Source organism: Colius striatus, chromosome 10 (assembly GCF_028858725.1).
Source record: "Colius striatus isolate bColStr4 chromosome 10, bColStr4.1.hap1, whole genome shotgun sequence".
NCBI classification, from domain to species: domain Eukaryota; kingdom Metazoa; phylum Chordata; class Aves; order Coliiformes; family Coliidae; genus Colius; species Colius striatus.
The window spans coordinates 26,700,164-26,720,149 of NC_084768.1; the positions used below are offsets into that span (position 1 = coordinate 26,700,164).

The 19,986-nt window shown below is 35.2% G+C and overlaps 1 protein-coding gene across 2 annotated transcripts in view; it reads left to right on the forward strand.

The window, feature by feature from the left end:
• Positions 1–19,986, forward strand: part of FAF1 (Fas associated factor 1) — a 163,034-nt gene that overhangs the window by 91,110 nt on the left and 51,938 nt on the right. Inside the window, exons 9-12 of one of the 2 annotated variants that reach the window (XM_062003980.1) lie at positions 12,986–13,081; positions 14,707–14,833; positions 15,735–15,798; positions 16,650–16,731. In XM_062003980.1, the coding sequence (XP_061859964.1) occupies positions 12,986–13,081; positions 14,707–14,833; positions 15,735–15,798; positions 16,650–16,731 (369 nt within the window). The remainder of the gene's footprint in view (positions 1–12,985; positions 13,082–14,706; positions 14,834–15,734; positions 15,799–16,649; positions 16,732–19,986) is intronic. The other variant, XM_062003981.1, reaches the window with a different exon arrangement.

Consider the following 19,986-nt stretch of genomic DNA (forward strand, 5'->3'; position numbering starts at 1 on the left):
TAGAGAATGTATGAAAATCCATTGCAACAGATTGAAAGTGTTTGGGACACTGTAAACAGAGTTTCACTTTAAATAAGTGAGTTCTCCATGTAACAGCAGAAGAAAGCTCAGAAGAATGTCTGCTATTGCTAGAAATGAATTTGTGGTTTGTTGTAGCTGTGTGCAGAGCCTGATCTAATAACCTCCAATGCTTCCTACAAAAAAAGTGATATTTAAGTCATGTTAAATTAAGCCATAAATGCTTAGGATGGACATAATCTGGTCTTCTCTTGCAATTTCTTTCTTTGGTTAGTTTTTGGTTCAAATGCAATAAACTGGTGATAAAATATGCAATCAAGAAATTATTAGTGGCTAAATGTATTTTTAAAAGAAAACTTCCTTTACCAAACAAAAGAAGAGCTGTGTTTTCAGTAGCAATCACTACACTGAATTCTTTTTCTAAATGTAGTTGTTGCCCAGATCCAAGACAGAATTGTAGTTCTGCAGAATTTACCTTATGACATTTTATAAAACATTTTACTTAAGCAACTCAAGTCTTCTCTGAAAGAGATGTTGATGATGCTGAACTTTTATGAAAGTCAAGGAAAAGTAGCTACACAGCCCAAGCTAGATTTTGGTATAAACTGACCACCTTATTTTTGTTAGATGGCTAAGAAAAACCAATCTAAAAAGTTGGGAATGCTTCGGAAGTCTCTGAATAGCAAGATCCTTTATAAATGCTTAATTTTATAGTTACATTTCTAATGTTTTGTTTGTCACACTTGAGTACACACTATTATACATCAACCAAGTATGTTTGATAGGTAGTTACAATGATGAGTGAAATGAATACATTATTAGCTGCGATCGCCCCAACTCAACAACTTACCCTTTAAGAGTTCTAAAATATTGATCAGTGTCAATGTGGGGTGTAATTCCTAGTTTTGAACCTTTTGCCTTTAATTGAGGAGGATATGTACTCAGTGCTTTTAATTAAGATGATGTAGAGTTTTAGGCTGTATTTACCTGTATTCCAGGTAAAGGAAACAGAAAATAAGAAACACTCATTGTGTTCAGAAGCTCATTTTTACAAGTCAGTAACACCACGTTTTCAAAAGACTAACATTACAAAAAATCCAGTAGCTTGAAAAGTGATATCCAGGAAGAAGAGGCAGCATAAAAAGCCTGTCAGGGTTTGAACCATTTATTGGATGCACTGTTGCTAGCACAACTGCTTGAACTCTGCCAAGAAATTATATAGTGCTGGAAACATATCCAGACACTCTTCTGTTTGCCATCCAAAGCATTGCACTATGCTGTGAAGTAAATGGCATCCCACCATAGACCAGAAACGTGCCAAGTATTTGGCTGATACTCTTTGTGAATGCAAAACAGTTCCCAAGATGTATCTGTGAATATCTGTGGGCAATATGTGATCTGGATGAATCAAATTGGTTGTTGGTTTGTACTGTTTCTTATTATTTCACTTAAAATTGTTTCTTACCTTAAAATATCTGTTTAATGGTTTTGCGTATTCTGAATAGCAAAATGACATAGAATATAATGATTTTGTGATTCTGAGTGGCAAAAAAGAGGTGATTTGTGATCAGACTTAGAACTTAACAGTGACATTGTACCATCTTCTATGACAATTATGCAGTTACGTAAAGAAAATATCAGAAACATAACAGACACTGTATTTCAACGCAGTTATGTAAAGAAAATATCAGAAACATAACAGACACTGTATTTCAACACAGAAGCCAGCAAATGAAACTGGACAATGTTAGTACCTTGATTGCTTTTCAGCCTTTACACTGTGAAGCATTTTGAGGAAAGGAAATATAGGAAGACAGGTTAATTGTTCATTGGTTTTGCTATTGTTACAAGCCTGAATCCACGCAAAGTGCATCTGAATTTCTCAGTCACCATTACAGTATCAAGAGTAAGAGTTATCAGTACCACAAAATACCATAAGCAATTTGCAGAGCATGAAATAATCCACAGGGAACTGATGGATGAGTGAGTGCTGGTGCTTTCCCACATTTTCAGGTACTAGAGTGATTCTCGTCATTTTTCTTATAGACCTTTCCTTTTGTTTACCTTGGTCCTCCTCTCATTTGGCAACATGAAATGGGTGAATGCCTTGACTCCTAGTATTTGTTTTCATCCAAAGGCAGTCTCTCTATAGCTTGGGAAAGGTTCAGAATCCCCGTTTATCTATGACTAGCATTCTGTTAGTCCTAATGGACGTTGTTTTGATGAGAGAATATTTCTTTTTGGTTCCTGAGACATTCAGGAATGTACAGTGAATTATGACCTGTTCCCAGGCATGCATGTTTTCTAGATCAGTTCACACAGGTGTGCTTATTAATAATCTCACTTAACCAATTTACATGCATACGTTTTAACTACCGGGTAATTAGTGAAAGCATTGCCAAGGAACTGGAAATTTGGGAAATGTGTCATTATTTGCATATCAGTATAAAGCAATTACTAAATTAAAGAGTGCACGTTGTGACAAACATGAAGCTCCTTTACTGTTTCTTTGTTAGTGCACATTAACATCAACTTGATGTGAAAGCCTGGCTTTCTCTGCATGAACTAAAAATCCTAAGGCAGAAGTACACAATGAATCACCCAGAGTTTGGAGCATGCTGAATTGCCTTGGGGTTCAGACTGAGGAAAGAAAAAACTGATGTAAAAGACCATTGAAAAAACGTATCAGTGGAAAGTAATTAACTCAAGATCCACAATTAGCTTCATGGTCTATACTTAACTGTGTTCCAGGTCTTTCAGCGTTTATTTAATTCTGTTACCCTGTGTTTCAAATAGCTGCAAATGGCTTGGCAGATTTTTCATCCTCTTTAATATTTACAGTTTTTGTCTAAGAAGAAGAATGAGCTCTGTAAGTGATCATGGGTATTTATTTCAGTCTCAAGTATATCTCCTTCTTGGTAGAATTTGTTGTACAAAGAAATATTATTTCCCTTTTGTTTCCTTTAAATATATTTGTGGTTTGAAGAAACATGAAGTACCACAATATCCTTCTGCTTTAATTCCTAACTTACCTAACTAGGCTTAATCAAATGAGAAGTAATCAAAATCAGGGATCATTTTCTCTTTTCATTCATCTGGCAAATGAGAGCGATAGATTCGCAGCAATACGGCTGGTGATTAACAGCAACCATAGCAGAATTGGCATGGGTTGTTCAACCAGCGGACCAGAGCTGGGTGTTCCCAGAGGACCTGGCACAACTTTTTCTCAAGCTTGTACAAAAACTCTGGGTAGTGTTCTGTGAAGCTTGCTTTATCACAACTGTCGCTGTGACTGCAGCATTCCTAGTCTGGTGGCTGAAAGATGCAAATGGTCAGCTTGCTGTGACATAGACCCTCCTGCGTTCTCCCTCCTCACACTCTGTGCCCTGTTTATCCCCAAGTCGATTCCAGAGCATCTTCAGCATGTTGCAACCTTTAGCACATTGTGTAAAGATCTCCCAAGGCTATGCCTTTATGCTGCAGCAGAAGGAATAAGATGCATGTGTTTAATATGCAGCATTTTGGAATAAACTGCAGAAGAATTTTTGATAATTAAGCAAAGCAGTCTCTCAATCTAATGACTTTGTATTTTTTAAAGAACTGTTAACATTTAAGACACTTTTTTCAGTTCAGATATTTTTTTAACTTTTGGGTTCTGCATTTTGACTCTGTAGCATTCCTTTGTGATCTTAATCTTTGTTATAGTTCAAAGATCTACCATGGGAACATCACTGAAATCCTTGGAATGAATTTCCTACAACCTGTGTTGACAGGTTTAAATTACGTACTCTGACACTGTTCTTGTGGCTGGATTAGAAACTTTTTTTCAAGTTAAACCTACGATAAGTAATTGTCACAGCGCGCTGGCACAATGCTAATTTGAAGTGACATGTCCAAACTGGCCTCAGTAACATGAAGAACCCTAACAGGTGTGAGGGGTGGATCTTCCCATGGGCCCTGCTGAACTTCTAACAGGGGAAAAATAGTAGAAAAAGTGAACTGAACCTTGAATAAAGCTGTCAGCAGTAATTATCTCAACAACACTTTGTGAGGAGTTAAAATAAGCATTGCTGATTTATAACCTGAACACACTCCACCCTAGAGATTTTTTTCATCCAGTTAGTGTTTAAAATGAAACGTTGAATACCTGTCAAGATGTTTTTTTCCTGTATTGAAAATACGAAATGAAAATTAAGTTATTTTCCAGAGAAAGTTAATTTCAAGGGCTGTCAATTTTTTTAAACTCTTCTGTTCTTTTTAATATTTGTACAATAGTTTAATAAAACAAACAAACCTGGAGCATAGTTGACTGTTTTTCCCAGCTAACATTATTTGATGTCAAAAGACCAAGGGGCTAATGTAGAATTATATTCACTTTTTATTGTTTTTCGAGGAGGGATAAGGGTTTGTGTGATAGCAGATAAACTTTGGTTGGTTTATTTATTTATTTAGAATTACATACTAAACTTGCATAGCAATGTCTTGTTGACCAGTAAAGACTGAAGTGAGCCATGCAGTTCTGTGTGGAAAATCTGAATCTCATAGAACAAAGAAAGAAAAAACCCTTGTTTCAGTGAATTTCAAAAAAATGCTTTTGACAGACTTTAAAAAGGAATTCAAATGTACATGCATTTTACAGTGGGATAATTGCTCCTTGCTGCTGTGATACCACTTGTTTTATGTATCCAGTGTATTTCAGTATGTATAGAAGTGATTTTACAGTCTGTTTACTATTGAAAGAACAGTTGCTAACTTTGAGAAAAGAGCAAAGCGAAGATAAACATTAATTCACAGAAAACATTTAATCTCTTCAAGCTTTAAACATGAGCATGCAGGAAATCTCAAATTGTATCTTACTTTGACTTTGTGAGATTATATAATGAAAACAATATAGGTTATTTAATATATAATTATAGAGCAATAAATCATGGGTTTGGAACCTGTTTTTTCCCAGGGAATTTAGTGAAGGTTTGTCTGAACACAACAGGCTACTATTGTTAATGGTGCTTGGTTAAACACTGAGAACTAGAGCCATGGCAAGAACAACAATGAGAAGACTCTCTGATGTCATAGGGTAATTTTTCTTGAAATGGTGGGATTCTGAGTATCCTCAGAAATAGCATGAGCTGCATAGGAGTCCACCACCTTTTTCCTGCAGGGATTGGTTTCTCTGCAACCAGGAGAGAGCATGGACCCATCTGGTAGTCTCCAGAGAGTCGTAAGAAAATTGTCACAGTTACAACACTCTTTCCTCTACTTCAGTATTCATGTTCAAGGGTGATACTAATGTTTTCCTCAACTGTTTGTATAATGGAAAACTTGCCACTCTTACATTTCAAGTGTGGAAGCGAATCTTCCTCTGCCATCTTTCAAGTGCTCTACCTCTCCTCCCTCCCTTTTACACCTTCATTTTTTCCCTATATGCCACATTGACTGCTCTCCGTCTTTCACCACGTCAATATTCCTTGCTTTATGTTTTGCTCACTTCTTTAATCTCAAGTAAGGTTAGGTTACAAAAGAGTAATGGAAACAGTAGTGAGCTGGGAGCAGCAGCTTCAGCCTTGCTCTGATGGTAAGCAACAAGTAGAAGAATTTATTTTCTAGGTATTTTAAATAGACTGGTTTACAGTTTGTTCCTGTGTCTTTTGGAGGAGTTAAGTTAGTTTGAACTGATCTGCAATTCCCTAAATAAACCTGAGATTCTGAGGCATAGATTTGTGCCTTCATCTAGCACTGCTGAAAAAGTATTACCTCTCAATTTCCCATTCTGCACAGTTAGTATGGTAATCTTTGTGAAAAGGGAACTTAATTTGTCTAGTGAAGAGAGAGAGATGACATCTTGGTAAGCTAGGAGAAATTAACTTGTTTGAATTCTTCTGAGATCTGACCATCAAGAAGGGATTAGCAGTGATGAATATGCCTTGCAGACATGTAAACTGAAGTCTGTCTAGACTAAGAAGTGAGAGAATTTCTCCCTTATCACAATATTACCTACCCTGGCTGAAAGAATAGAGAATGGCTTGAACTTGCAAACATGGAAAGGCTGCTTTGCAGGAGTCATGTAGAAAACTGGTGAATTGTTTTGTCCTGTTACCTTACTACTCTTGGTGCACTGCGAATACAAAAGTGTTTGATCCCTGATAAGCCGTGTTTCCAAACTCAGCTGGCAATACCATATGCATATAAAATACAATGGAAAAACTAAGAGAGAAATTATCCTTTTCAGACTTTTCGCTCCCTTTCAAAGTTGATACAGTTGTCTTCAAAAACCACTGTTCTTTCTTCTGCTGTCTTTAAGAAAATGCATCCTTACAGTCACCTCTACTGTTATTTATACACAGGGAATTAGCTTATGCTATAACAAAAAGTCAAATAACAGAAGAGTAGATTAAGATAAAAACCAAAATGCTTCATAAAGCTTCTTCCTCACTCCTCTGTTCTAACCCCTTCTCTTACTTGATGAGGGGAAAAGGCATCATAGTAATTACTCTGACAAGAAAAAGGAATGGATTATATGGAAGTGAAGTTTTCAGGTGGAGACACCTGCCAGTCACTGAGTATTTTGCTACAGGCACCTCTGTCTTAGGTTATTTTGAATAATTGAGCATGACATGTTACGAAATGTACTGCACCGGTTCTGCAATGATAACAACAAAAGCATAAAACACTCTCAAAGTGATCTAGAGATAACAAAAAGCTACTCCAGTTACTGACTTGTGGAGGTTTATCCAGCCAGAACTCCATATTACAGCATGTGCTAACAGCAGATTTATCTGCAGCTCAAACAGATACTCTGTGGACTTGACTTTTGCTCTTGCTCAACTGGGGGAATACAGGAATTGCCAGTTTTCACCAGAATTGATATCGATACCCAGAACATGAAGTGTAAATCTGGAATTGATTGGATGGGGTGCTCTAAAGATATTGCATTACAAAGAGATGGATGAGATAGGCACTGCACTGGGTGGAGCTCTTCAGTGTCTTGAACTAATTATAAGAGCTTCATCAAACAGAAATTAAGAAGCCTGAAAGGTTTGAGATTAGGTAATCTATGTGTTCTTTAACTGCTATAGTTTCTAAAAGCTAAAAGGCTAAATTATGCCATTTGTATGCTAAATCTATTCACCTCCACATTTAAATATACACAAGTTGTAATTCTGCCTATTCACCATTACAGGATCTGAAAGGATGCATTACAAAGCATAAATCTTCCTGACATGTGGAGTGACATCTTGGGAAGGTTTCTTTCTGTGGATTCTTCCATGCAGCCATGCTAGTGAGTGCATCTGGAAAGAGGGAACACACTGTTACCGAACTATTTTTTGGGATGCTAGAACTGGAGGACAGATTGTTAAGACTTCCTTTTGCCTAATGTACTGCAAGCTAATCTTGAGTAGGACTGGGAAACAGTGTTTCTATGGGAGATTTATGAAGGAGACTCGGGTATCAAAAAAACATTTTTTTTTTTGTACACCAAAAATTGTTTGCTTACCTTATCTCTGAGTATTAAAGGCAGAAAACATGGATTGTTTTCCTCTATCTCAGGAGTAAATCATGCTATGAGAATTCAGTCTTCTATTGAAATAGATTGTATACAGACAAACATAATTCTGCTTTAGAAAGAAGTACAGCTAGTTGAATAATTTGACTGATCATGGCAATCAAGTAATATAGAAATCGCATTTATTTTTGTGATCTTTTTACCTGTGGCATTTTTAGAATAAGGTATATCCACTGCAAAGTTTTTGTTCTAGTTTAGGTTTGTCCTTCTCAGTGAATGCCTACTGCTTCATTTGCTGTACATGAACAAGTTAAATCTATCATTGATAGACTCCTCTCCTTTGCATATGGATCAAGTGTTCCGTAAATTCTTTTCTGATGCTTTGTAAGGTCTAGAATTTGACCTTTGAATTTTCGAGAGATCAAGAATCTCTAGTTTATGTCTAAAAAACAATATTAGAAAAGAAAATATTTTGCCATGGAAACATACCACTCTGGTGAGTTGGAAAGAAGTCTTCATTTGAGTAGCTCAAACAATAAGGATAGTTACTATGTTATAGTGACTGAAATTGTTTCTCCTTTTAAGTGGTCTTTTAAACAGTCAAAAAATGGGTTTTTTAAACTGACAAGTACCAGGTGATACAGTTGAAGGACTGCATTTAATAACCTGCCCTAGTTAACAGGGACAGTGGTAAGTGCCTGTATGTTTAGATAGATGCATTAACGTACAGTAAAGCAAACCAAACAAACAGAACTCACACACACACCCCAAAAAACTCAAAACTCTTACAGCTCTTGTAGCAATCAACCACTTAACAAAGCATAAAATAAATCAATATTCCTACTTTCCTTGTCATCACTTATGCTTCCCTGTTTTCAGTGGTTCTTGTTTAAAAAAGCTAAATTCTTTTTTGATAAAATGGATCCCTTGATGACAAGTATCCTGTGAACAGCAAAACTTCTCAAACCATGCCAAAACAGGTCAATTGCACTTTGAGTGGCTTTCGTTTTCTGCAGGGTGGTATGTTTTGCAGTCTTGTCTTGCCAACTGCATTTGTGAAACTCTGGAGTTCATGAGGAAGTTTCTGGCTATTGATGACTGTGGAAGGGAGTTGGATTTGCTAGCTGATGTGGAAGCTGTACTACTAAATATCATTGTCTTTCTTGGCAGCAATTTGATAGGTCATTCTCCATCTCATTTCTCTGGAAAGGCCATACTTAGCAGTAATAAACACTGAGAGGATAATTATAGGCCTAATGATTAACTCTGTAAATGCTGTACTTCAAGGCCCTGCCTGTCTTCCTACCATAATTTATTTTCTCTTTTTTTTTTTTCACTGAAATACAGGCAATTTAGTAACAATAGTTGTTCTGAGTATTTCATTCAGATTACTGGATTGCTGGAGAGATTTGTATCTGTATTTACATGGAGCAGAGAGTGAGTGTTTCCAAAATGTCTGATAGTTGGGGATGAGGAAGAGGATCCAACTCTCTGTAAGGTATTAGAAAGCTCTTAGAGCTTGCCTTCATATTTTTCTCATTGGATACAGTTAAAAGTCTTTTGAGGTGCTGGTTTTCTCCATCAGTTTGAGGCTGAATATGAGGAAGATCAGTTTATCATATCCAATTACTGCTTTCCTGATGCAGTACACTGAGCTTATAATTTTTCCATCAGTGGAGAGGGTTCTGCATCTGCAATTCTATTGCTGGTATCATTCCTTCATATTCCTTCAACTGTTTTATCTTTCTCAGGTCTTCAGTGTCGTGATTAAACATCTCTGAACCGGTACAAGAGACTGAATTTGCTCCTTCCTTTGTAATTTCAGAAATCTGCAAGACTAAGTCTCACCAACAAACTCTAGAAGACTGCAAACTCATGAGATTATGGACTCATAATTTTTTTCCTATTATTCTAAGCATGTGAGGGCAGCACTCTGGAGTTACATGCTATTAGTGATTTCTTTCCCTGCTGAAAACATATTTTCATAGTGAAATACTTGAAAAAATAGTCATGTGGATTCTTCTAAAGCATATTTCTAGAAGCTTCTATAAAAAACCCTATACTTTCTAACAAAGAATAATCTATTGTTTAAAGCACCTGCTCTCACTCCAGATTTGGCAAATATTTCTAGGTTGATCTGTAAAGGTCTTGGCAAATAATCCTGCATGTTTGGATCAGAAAAGATGTTGCTTAACTTTATCCACCAATTATTAATGCTGGCAATTGAAATACAAATCGTCTTACACTGAGCATTTAGAAATAAATTCAGTGTCTTAGTGTTGGAAAGCACAAGTGAGCATCAGACTTTTGTTTTCCTCTAAATTGTACGGTTTGGTAGCTGTCTTTCTTTTACTGGGTAATATATATTTCATTTATCCTTTGTGCACTTGTAGTTGTACCATTACCTTTTTGATTCCAGTAGCAACCCGTTCAATATCTCTGCTGTCTCCTAAAAGGACTCTCCTGCTGTCACTCTTCCTGGAATGTTTTATCACTTCAGTTTTTTGTCCTTCTTTGTAAACAGCTATAGGAAGCCAAATAAGAGATCACTCAAACTTTCAACAAGCATCAGCAGTCTGTGTGCTAGACAGGGGATCTGGCTTTTCAGTAGTCATCTTGAGTTACTTTTTGCAAGTTATTTTGCCTGTTTCACTTTCCACCTTACATACCTTTTAACTATGCACGTGTACATTGGCTGCCTAGAAAAATGGATTAACCTAATTTAGTTTTGCTTTGATGTATTACTTATTACTTAATATATTATCTAGCTCATTATTGGTGCCAAGAGTACTGCATAGGCATCTTTCAATGTCTCTTCTTGTGCAAGTGAAAGCCATCCTATTCAAACTGTATTTGAATAGCTTGTATAACAGTGATTTTCATGCAGAAAAAGAAAACATCCTGAAAAGATAGTGACTTTTTAGCTTCTGCACAATTAGATGGATTTATGTGACCTGATCTAGGTGACTCTGATTCTGCACGGGGGTTGGACTAGATGATCTCTAAAGGTCCCTTCCAACCCGTACCATTCTGTGATTCTATGATTCATGAGTTGAGAATGTAGGTAATATGATATGACAATAAACCATAAGTGTCAGTTTTGGAGTTGATAAAAGGATTTTGTCTATTCCCACGAGGAGATGATTCACACAGTGATTTGTGTATTTCATGTACTGCAACACAGTGATTCATGTGTCTAATATCTTGCAACCCTGTTTAGGAGTGGGCACATGCAGTATTTAGAAAGAAAAAACGCTCCAAAAGCAGCCTGATATCTAAACAGTTCATGCCACTGGGACACTTCAGTCAATGCTCCCATCAGTAAATTCACCAGTGTTCAAAATATTTGTAGAAGTTGACATTTACTGTCCATGGCACAGGACTAAACTCTCTGAAAAGTTTAGTGTTGATGTTTTTATCATTTCCACAATAAAGATTAAACTTTCTGGTGCAAGAAGCTCTCGTGAGAGAGGTTCTCTGTCTTAGAATGAAGATAATTTAATTCTAGAGAAATGTTTATGCTGTGAGATGATTTTGAAATGAAAGGCAGAGCTTCCGTTTGTCCTAGCCTTTCCTTTGCAAAAAAAACTTCTCAAAAAAGCCAAAGAGGAGGGTGATTTCACACACAAATGTGCACTAAAAAATCCCTGACATTCCAGCAACTGTCTAGATGAAATGTTCTGTGATGTTGAACTCCTTCTGCTGCTAGCTCATTTTTGAGAGACGCTTTGACACTATAATATAGGGTTGCAAATTGGAATTGCAACACCCTGCTACTGGGCCAAGTGATGAAGCAGCACAATAACTGCTTGCTTGATCTTAGCACTCTTGCTTTAATGTGTATGTAAAAGATATTGGGAGCCTTTCCAGACATCTGTCAGGCTATTTGATGCTGTTAGATAGGGAACTTCAGTCTGTGTGTGGTTAGTGTGTGTGTATGTATGTTTTACCAGTATTTTAAGTAGTGTGGTAACTACAGGGCAGAGTTTCAGGTTTTATAACAGTTGGGGTTTGTTTATTATTAAAAGCTTATAAAAATACTAATTAAACTGGTGGATTATTACAGAGAATACAGTTCTCATGCTCTTGTCACAGGAGTTTCGTAGGCAGTTGGTCTTGACCTGCATGTCATCTTTGATATTTCATTTGCTCCAGAGTATTATTACTCACTTCCTTTAAGATGATAGCTAGACTCTTCATGCAGCTAATCTTCTGTTTAACCTTGCTATGAGAATGTGACAGTAGGCTAGTTCAGACAGGTTAATGTTCATTTGATAACCAGCCTGCTTAATCAGCCTGCTTCAACCTGCAGCAAACTAAATCTTTGTGAGTTCTAGCAGACAAGTGATAAAGTCATTGTGAATTACATTTAAAAACGTGGAGTATATTCAGTGCACGTGGCATGAATGAAATTTAAGACTTGTGATTTATTCTTGAATTATTGTTGAGGATGATTGAAATTTATTTTACTTTGATGTTTTTACAATCTAATTAGGATGATGCTGTATTTCTGAAACAAATAAGTCTCTCATTCTGTGTCCTGCAAAAATAATAATTTCTATAGGATCTAGAAAATCTTTTGCTGTCCTCCCTGTATTTCTTCTGAAGGAAACATTAGAAATAATATGTTAAACATACAGCCAGAACTATCTTTCTCCACATCACTGAGAATTGTACAGCATCAAATATTTCATAATTGCCAAAATGAATCAGCTGTCTTTAAGTATAATTTATATTGTAAATTGAGCCACATGTTATCAATATGGGGCACAGGTGTTTCTGAAAGTTATAGTTGTGGTCTTCATCCTCTCTTGATCGGGACTGATGCACTTTCCAGAAGAGCACAGAAGGTTGGGTGTACGTTTATGCTCGTGTGAAGAAATGTGTGAGGGAATACTTGAAATGCAAGGGTGGCACAGACAGTTCTGATCATAGAAGAGTGGACAATTCTCATCTTCAGTTGTATCAATTAGTACATTTTTAAATGCAATGTAAAAACAGATCTTCAAATATTATTCTTGTGTTTGCAGGCATCTAATAATTTTACCTTTCAAATTATACTGGATTTTTTTCATTTACTGTCTTGTTAGTTTCAATAGGTGAAAGTACTGTTTCTGTTGGCACTGGTTAATGAGCATTTACCCTGTGTGTGGTGACAACTTCGCCTGCACTGTTGGGTTTGTGTATGTCCTTGATCATATGAGAACATAACATTTCTGGACAGTTTTGAGTTCATTTTGATACTCTGTGAATATGCATCTATAAAACTCTGGGGATATTTCTGTGAATGTTTTTCTCTAAGGAATCATTTTAGTTTTTCAAGCTTCTTTCTTTACATTTGTATAATTACTTACATCAGCGGCAGTGCAGACTTCAGTTAGAGTCTCAAAGCCACTTTAAAAAAAACCCCAAGAGCCTTCAATGGAGACTATGGCTTTAATAAACTGATCATTGGTTTGTTTGTAGATGACTCTAGCTGTATCAGGACTGGCTTTTCCTTGCCACCGACTTACAGTTGGGAGAAGAACTTCACCTGTACAAACGAGGGAACAGACAGAGGAGGTAAGAATGTCACCTTTATTTTCCTAGTATGTTCCAGGAAGAAGCAAGGAAAGCTTATTTTTACAATGATCTCTGTCCCTTCTATTGTCAAATTAGTAGAATTGCTACTTAAAAGATTCACTTTTCAATTCCTGTAACGTGTAATTGTGACAACGTAATGAAATGGGTAAATGAGCCATTGAAGAAAAAGAAAAAAAGCAAAGTAAGCAAGCCACAGTAAGTGTTAAAAAATACTCCAAATTAAATAGAAGGTTGAAACATATTTTTAGTATTAGCAGAAAGAGATGTCTGCAGACAATGAATTCTCATTTTGTTGTTTCTATTAATAGTTTGTGTTGAAATTTCCAGCGCCTTTGTCCTTCCTCCAAATGAATTTAATATGAGCAGTTTCCCATTTCCCACACACTGTTCTAACCATTTTGTTTAGAGAACTATAGCATATAAGGTTTATTGTACTGCTCAAAATTATGTGTTTCGATCTGCTCAGCTTGAGTGTGCAAGACAAGCTGTGAGGCTTGTGATGCAAGCCAGAGTATATGCTGTTGGATAGTTGTTAAAAGTTAGAGAATGGTCAGACAACACTGTTCTAGCTACATCTGAACCACTTAGCAGATTGTATAGAAGGTTATTGTTTTCTCCTTGGACTTACCAGCATAATTACATATCGTTAATGCTTTATTTCATTATTTCAAAATTATCTGAGTTTGTTCACCCTGTAGAAGTTTTAAATATAAATGTTCTTGATTTGAAGTTCTTCATGTGCAGCTGTTGCAGAGAGAGATCCAGCATGTTTGGAACTCTTTTTTATCCTCTTGTGATCACTTTCATGCTAGAGCTGAAATCTCACATTCCAATGCACCTTCAGGGATTCATGTAGGTTTTCTGTAGAGTACTGTCACCATAACTTCCAAATCAAGTGAAGCTGGAATAGTTGTTCATGAAAAGAATTAAATTTGGAGGCAAGTAAATGTTGAATAGTTAAACCCAGTTTTATATTTTATAGGACATGACATTAAAAAGATCTGTCGGTGAGAGTCAGAGACACAGATAAGACCTTAGCTCTTTGCACAAACTTTTGATTTTTCTCCTTTATATTGGTATGCCACATAAATCAGCCTGTCATTCAACATGCAGTATTCTGGTGTGCTAAGTTAGATACCTTTCCAAGGACTGTCCCCCACCATACAAGTATTACTGAAGTAGATTTTATCTGAATGCCTGAAATTATTGATAGATTGTGTGGTTTTTCTCACTCGTTCTTACGCAGTTAAACCAGCTGTAGTACATTAGATAGAAAATCGCATTAACTTCAGATAAAAATTGCTCAACTATGTGTATACAGAGATAGGTATTTAATAATGTCAGTTAATTCTATACTAGCTGAAACCAGGACAATATGCTGGGATTAAACCAATGCCAGTCACATAATATTGTTCTGTCAACCAGACTTCTGTTAAAAATAATAATAAGCAGTGTATAAAAATGCTCTATAAAATAATAAAATGCAGTACATCAGGTGCTTTTATAGAAATGTGTATTTTTCACTTTGTATATATTTTGTATTTCACAGAAGATGATGTCTATAATCAAGACTTTTGGTGGCTTTTTGTTTTGTTTTAATATAGCAGTGCACCGATGTTCACATGGTTAGTGACAGTGATGGAGATGACTTTGAAGATGCTACAGAATTTGGAGTAGATGATGGAGAAATGTTTGGAGTAGCATCATCTGCCTTGAGGAAATCGCCAATGAGTAAGAGTTGAGAGTTAATTTAGAAGCAACTGGTGATTGCACAGTAGTAGAGAAGGCAGAGAGGTATGATGGGGCCACATCAAAAGAAACAGGAAAGTATTCTTCGATAAGAATGGTAGAATTGATTTAATACATCCATCAGACATGGCACTCAAAGTAGTGCAAACATAACTGGCAACTATGAAAGCATCTCCACATGAAGTTTTTCAACCATATGTTTTTAGCTGATAGTTGAAAAATAATAATTAAACTCAGAGAAATTATGATCTCTAACTAGTGTTCTTGTAGAAATTAGATTTTTGCTTTCTTATTTTGAAAATCCTATATATTTTAGTTTCAGCACCTGTGGTGATTAATATTTTTAGTCATTGACATTAAACAAATTGCTTAGTGATTGTTTGCCCTTCAATTATGAAAAAGATTGAGCAGTAGCAGTCAGTTATCTCATACACATTTCTGTATACTCTTTATTTACTTTAGGCTTGTGTTAGTGTTAATATCTTAGAGGTTTTTTGATAGCAAATGTATGGAATAACATGAAAAACTTTTTGACTTTATATATAGGGAGCTTAAAAAAAAGACATAAAAAATAACTAGCAGTATAGTGGGTCAAGACTTTCAAGCCAGTCTTTGCAGTTTAACGTCTTAAAGTGTTAACTCTGAACAAGTGATATATCACGTTACACTGGACCTGAGGAAAGCCTGAATGTATTAATGAGAGTGTCTGGAAATTTTATGTCTTTCCAAAGGTTCATAGCTGATAGTCTTTCATTTAATTTATATGATCTCTTGGTAACCACTTCAGTAAGCTGTCAACATAAAAAAAAATCTATGAAGCAAGTGGGTTTGCATATTAAAATAAATTTCTGTAAGGTTGCATTTAATTTTCTTTTTTTTTCAGTGCCAGAAAATGCTGAAAATGAAGGAGATGCCTTATTACAATTTACAGCAGAGTTTTCTTCAAGGTTAGCTTAGCCAATTAACTGTTCAATTCTTGTTACAAACTAAGTAAAATAAACCAAAATACTACTTTTTCTTTGTGGGATTATAGCATGTTTAGGTATCCTAATAAAAAATGGTTTAAGATTAACTTTGTTAGAATGGAAATCATTTTATTCCTCAGTCCAAGTTAGTGACAGATTCTTGCCTTATTTAATTTGCCATTAATTAATATGTTAAATATGTAAAAGTCTAGAAGAATGACTGATTATAGAAACAGAATAGCTGAAATTAATTAATATTGAGAAGTACATATAGAGTTTTCACAATAATGGAGTGGTTGGATAAGTCTTTAATTTCTAAAAAAACACAGAATTGCTGCCTTTTTTTAAACTTTATACCACCAAATGATACAGTTACCATGTTTCATCAAACAGGTGGAAGCTGAAAACAAAGATACTGCAAAATAATGCAAGCTTTATATGCCTTCTGTTTTCACCTCTCTATGAAATGAAATGAAATGTCCATATAAATGAAGTGTTCATTTATATGAGATGCTTTATTGTGTGCTACAAGAATAGCCTTCAATTAACCTTTAGTAATATAATGAGGAGAGGAAATAAGTTATGATTGAAAAATAACATAGGCATCTGTGTATGTAAACAGAGTTTTTACTGTAAAATTCGTCAGGTAGTTGCCAGTTATTTTGAGCTTTTGAATGTATGAAAAGTTGGCTTCTAAGTATTTTCCTTGTGTCCTTGAAAAGTGTAGTATCTCCTCTTTCTAAAGGTTTAGCCAAAGTGGTATGTTTACAGAATATATTGAAGTTACTGATTTTTGTAATTTCTTTATTAATTGGAAGTTTTATCTCAAATAGATATGGTGACTGCCATCCTGTTTATTTTATTGGATCATTAGAGGCTGCTTTTCAAGAAGCCTTCTACGGGAAAGCTAGAGATGTAAGTGTGTGTTAAAACTTTAATACTGGGGAATGTGGAAATCACTGTAAATGTTTCATCTTTATTTTACAAAGGTAAAGTACACTTTGGAGTTAGCTTGTTTTTATTGTTTGTGAAGAGTTATTTAGTTGAGTGAATAAAATATTTACCTTGGTGGTTGTTGAAATTACAGTGGATAACTCATGTTTTCTGGTCATTAAGACTGTCCTTTAGTCATCAGATAATTCACCTCCTCACTTCCCTTCTTCCTGAGATAGTGGTGTTCTAGCATCAGATAATACTGGCTGTGAGTCTTATGATTGGCAAGTTCAACATTACATGTTGGTAACTCCTTGAAGGGCAGCTAATGGAATTGTAAATTTAAATTGAAAGGTCTCTGAAATACAGTGTGGGGCTTTTTTTTTCATTTATCCAGCTTTTATCTGCCAAGTAATTCCAGTACTAAGGTTTGGTTATTTAGTTTTTCTATACATCCAACCAGATATCTCAAGTTTCTGTTATTCCATGCACAGTTTTAAAATCAGTGTTTTAATAGAATGGTGATAGTTTATTTAAGTTTTGGTGACTTCATTCACTAAGGAGAAACCCAAATCCCTGCATAATTAAGCATAGATAAAGCTGAAACACAAACAAGAAAATCATGCTGTTTAAATTTACTTTTTTTTTTGTCTTGATAGCTATTTAATTTTAAAATTATGATTATTTTGGCTTCCTGGACTTATTCGTATTGGAAGGAACAGCTCTGTTATGTCAGGGGCAATTCTGATAAGCAGTGTTATGAATGTGCACTGTGTAGCTGAAGTTAACACACATTTAACTTGGTGTGCACCCAATTGAAGGGTAGTGAATATTTTCATACTTTGAGCAGAATTCAGAGCATAAATGGATACATGATGATTCAGTGTCAAAGTGTTAATTTATAATAACTCATTAAAGTGAACCTTAATGCATTTTTAAAAGAAATTGTGTTAATTCAACAAGAAAAATTTTGAGTTAGGAAATGCACTTTGTGTCATTTCATCAGAAGTGGTTGACAGTGTATGAGTGTAATAATGGACAAAAGCCCATTAAGAGCTTTCATAAATATTTTTAATAGTTATAAATCTGATATTAATGCCCTGCAGTTAGTTACTTAATACTCAAAGTGCTTGTTATACTGCTTACATAGCATATCTGAAATTCACGTCACCTTATGGATTCTAATGTTTTGCAATATATTCAGACCACATCCTCATCAGGATAAAGTTATCCATTTTAAGAAAGTACTATTTTGGTGGCTTTTTTCTTGAATTTATTTTTTCTGAATATTACCTTAATTTTTTAAAGCTCTCCCTCCCCACTGCTCTGTGGAATTACTTTAATTTCATTGTGACATTCTCACTTTTAACAAGGATATGAGTTTATACAAATAACGTTTATTTTTATCGATTTGATTTTTTTTCCCCCCCTGTTGTAAACAAGTTTTTTCAGTACTGCCTCCTGGAATTCATGATTGAGCAAAGTGAGACATTATTTTATATTTTTATAATTGTATTTCATTAAGGAATTCAATATGTATATCAGCATAAGAAAAAAAAGCTGAGGAGAAATTGCAACCTGTATATCTGTCTTCTAATTTATACTATTGAAGGCACTTAATTTTACCAGGGCAACAGATGAGCTTCAGGCACCAGCATTCTTCACTTGAAGTGAGAAATTGAGTTCCAAGAGTAAATAAAAACAAGATTGAAGGTTTAAATCCGCTGCTAGGCTTTTTGAACTTATATACTCATTAAATGTTTATTGGAGTGGTGGGATTACGAAGGATTTGGGTAGCTTCATCAACTGGTGTATACTTAATCACTAAGTAAAACACTACATTTGATAGAGTGTTTCTCACGATGCCACACTCAATCCATCTTAATGAAAACCGCTTCAAACTGATTTAATTTGAGAGCACTTGGCAGCTTGAGTGCTCAGAGATCTTAGCCTTTCCTTGACAAATTCTCAACGCTGTCCAGAGCAGAAGGTGCACTCTACAGTTCAGGTCTAGTGAGACAGCTACCAGCTATGTTTTTAATCTATAGTGTGGATACTTTTTCCCTCAAAAAAAAGTAATCCCATTATAGATCAGTTTGAAGCCTTTTTGCAGAAATATTTTAATTTAACTTATTTGAGAAAATTAATTTATGTCAGAATATGTGTTTTAAACACAGATTGAAGGTTAAAATTATGTTTAATAAAAGAGATGTTGTTCTGTAAAATCTTAATGTCTCTTCACGTTCCAGGTGTTTAAGGAAATATTAGTTGAAAAAAAAGTAGCTTGTCAAAACAGTTTAGATGGTTGTCTGCTGCCTATGTTTAGTTTTTGTTATTGTAGCTTTTCATTTGAAGTTATTAGATAGTTAAGATTAACATCCATGATGGGTATCTTTTTCCCTTCAAAGCAACTGCTACCGCGCCGGTTTTAGGTAGGAGAGAAAATATTTCCTCTTTTTGTTTTTTTTAACTGGGTTGGGAAGAAAGAGACAGATGTTTATTAAATTAATCAGTAAGTTGTTCTTTCATGAAAGTCTTCCTCTACCTATCATTCCAATTGGAAAGGAGCATTTCTCTGTTACATTAGTTTATGAGAAACAAGCTTACATTTGTTCAAGTAGCTACACTGTTGTAAAAGCTGTGATGTCATGGAAGAAATCTTAGAACAGTTTGAAAGAAGATGTTTGGGGGAGATTTCTTTGTGATTGAAAGCAGTTTCTGGGTGCCTCATGTTCTGAAACATCAAGGGGTTTATCCTAACTTAGGGTGATATTGTTATTAGTATCTTATCGTGATATTGAATCTCACTGAGCTATTTCCTTGAATAACATTCAAGTATTTTCTTTTATTGGAGGTTGTTTGCCTTTCATTTTCATAGGTGATTGCTACTTTTTTATTATGAGAAAGAATAAAGTCATCCACTTTACCTTTTCAAGAGTTCTTATCTTTATATACCTCTGTCAAGTCACCTCCTGCTCCTCTCAACCTTCCTGTATGCTGACTTTTAATAAATATGTGAAACATCTCTCTTAGCACAGATTGGCATTGTCACTTCAATATATATTCCTGCATAGTGAAAATGAACCATGTTTTAGTTCTCCTTGAATTCTGTCTTTTAGGTTCAATTTAGTGGCAGCACTTTCTCTCTTACATATGGTTTCTTTTTCAAATAAAAGCTTGATTTGGTTTTTTGTTGATTGGTTTTGTTAGCTTTTTTCTGATGGTAGCAGAATATTC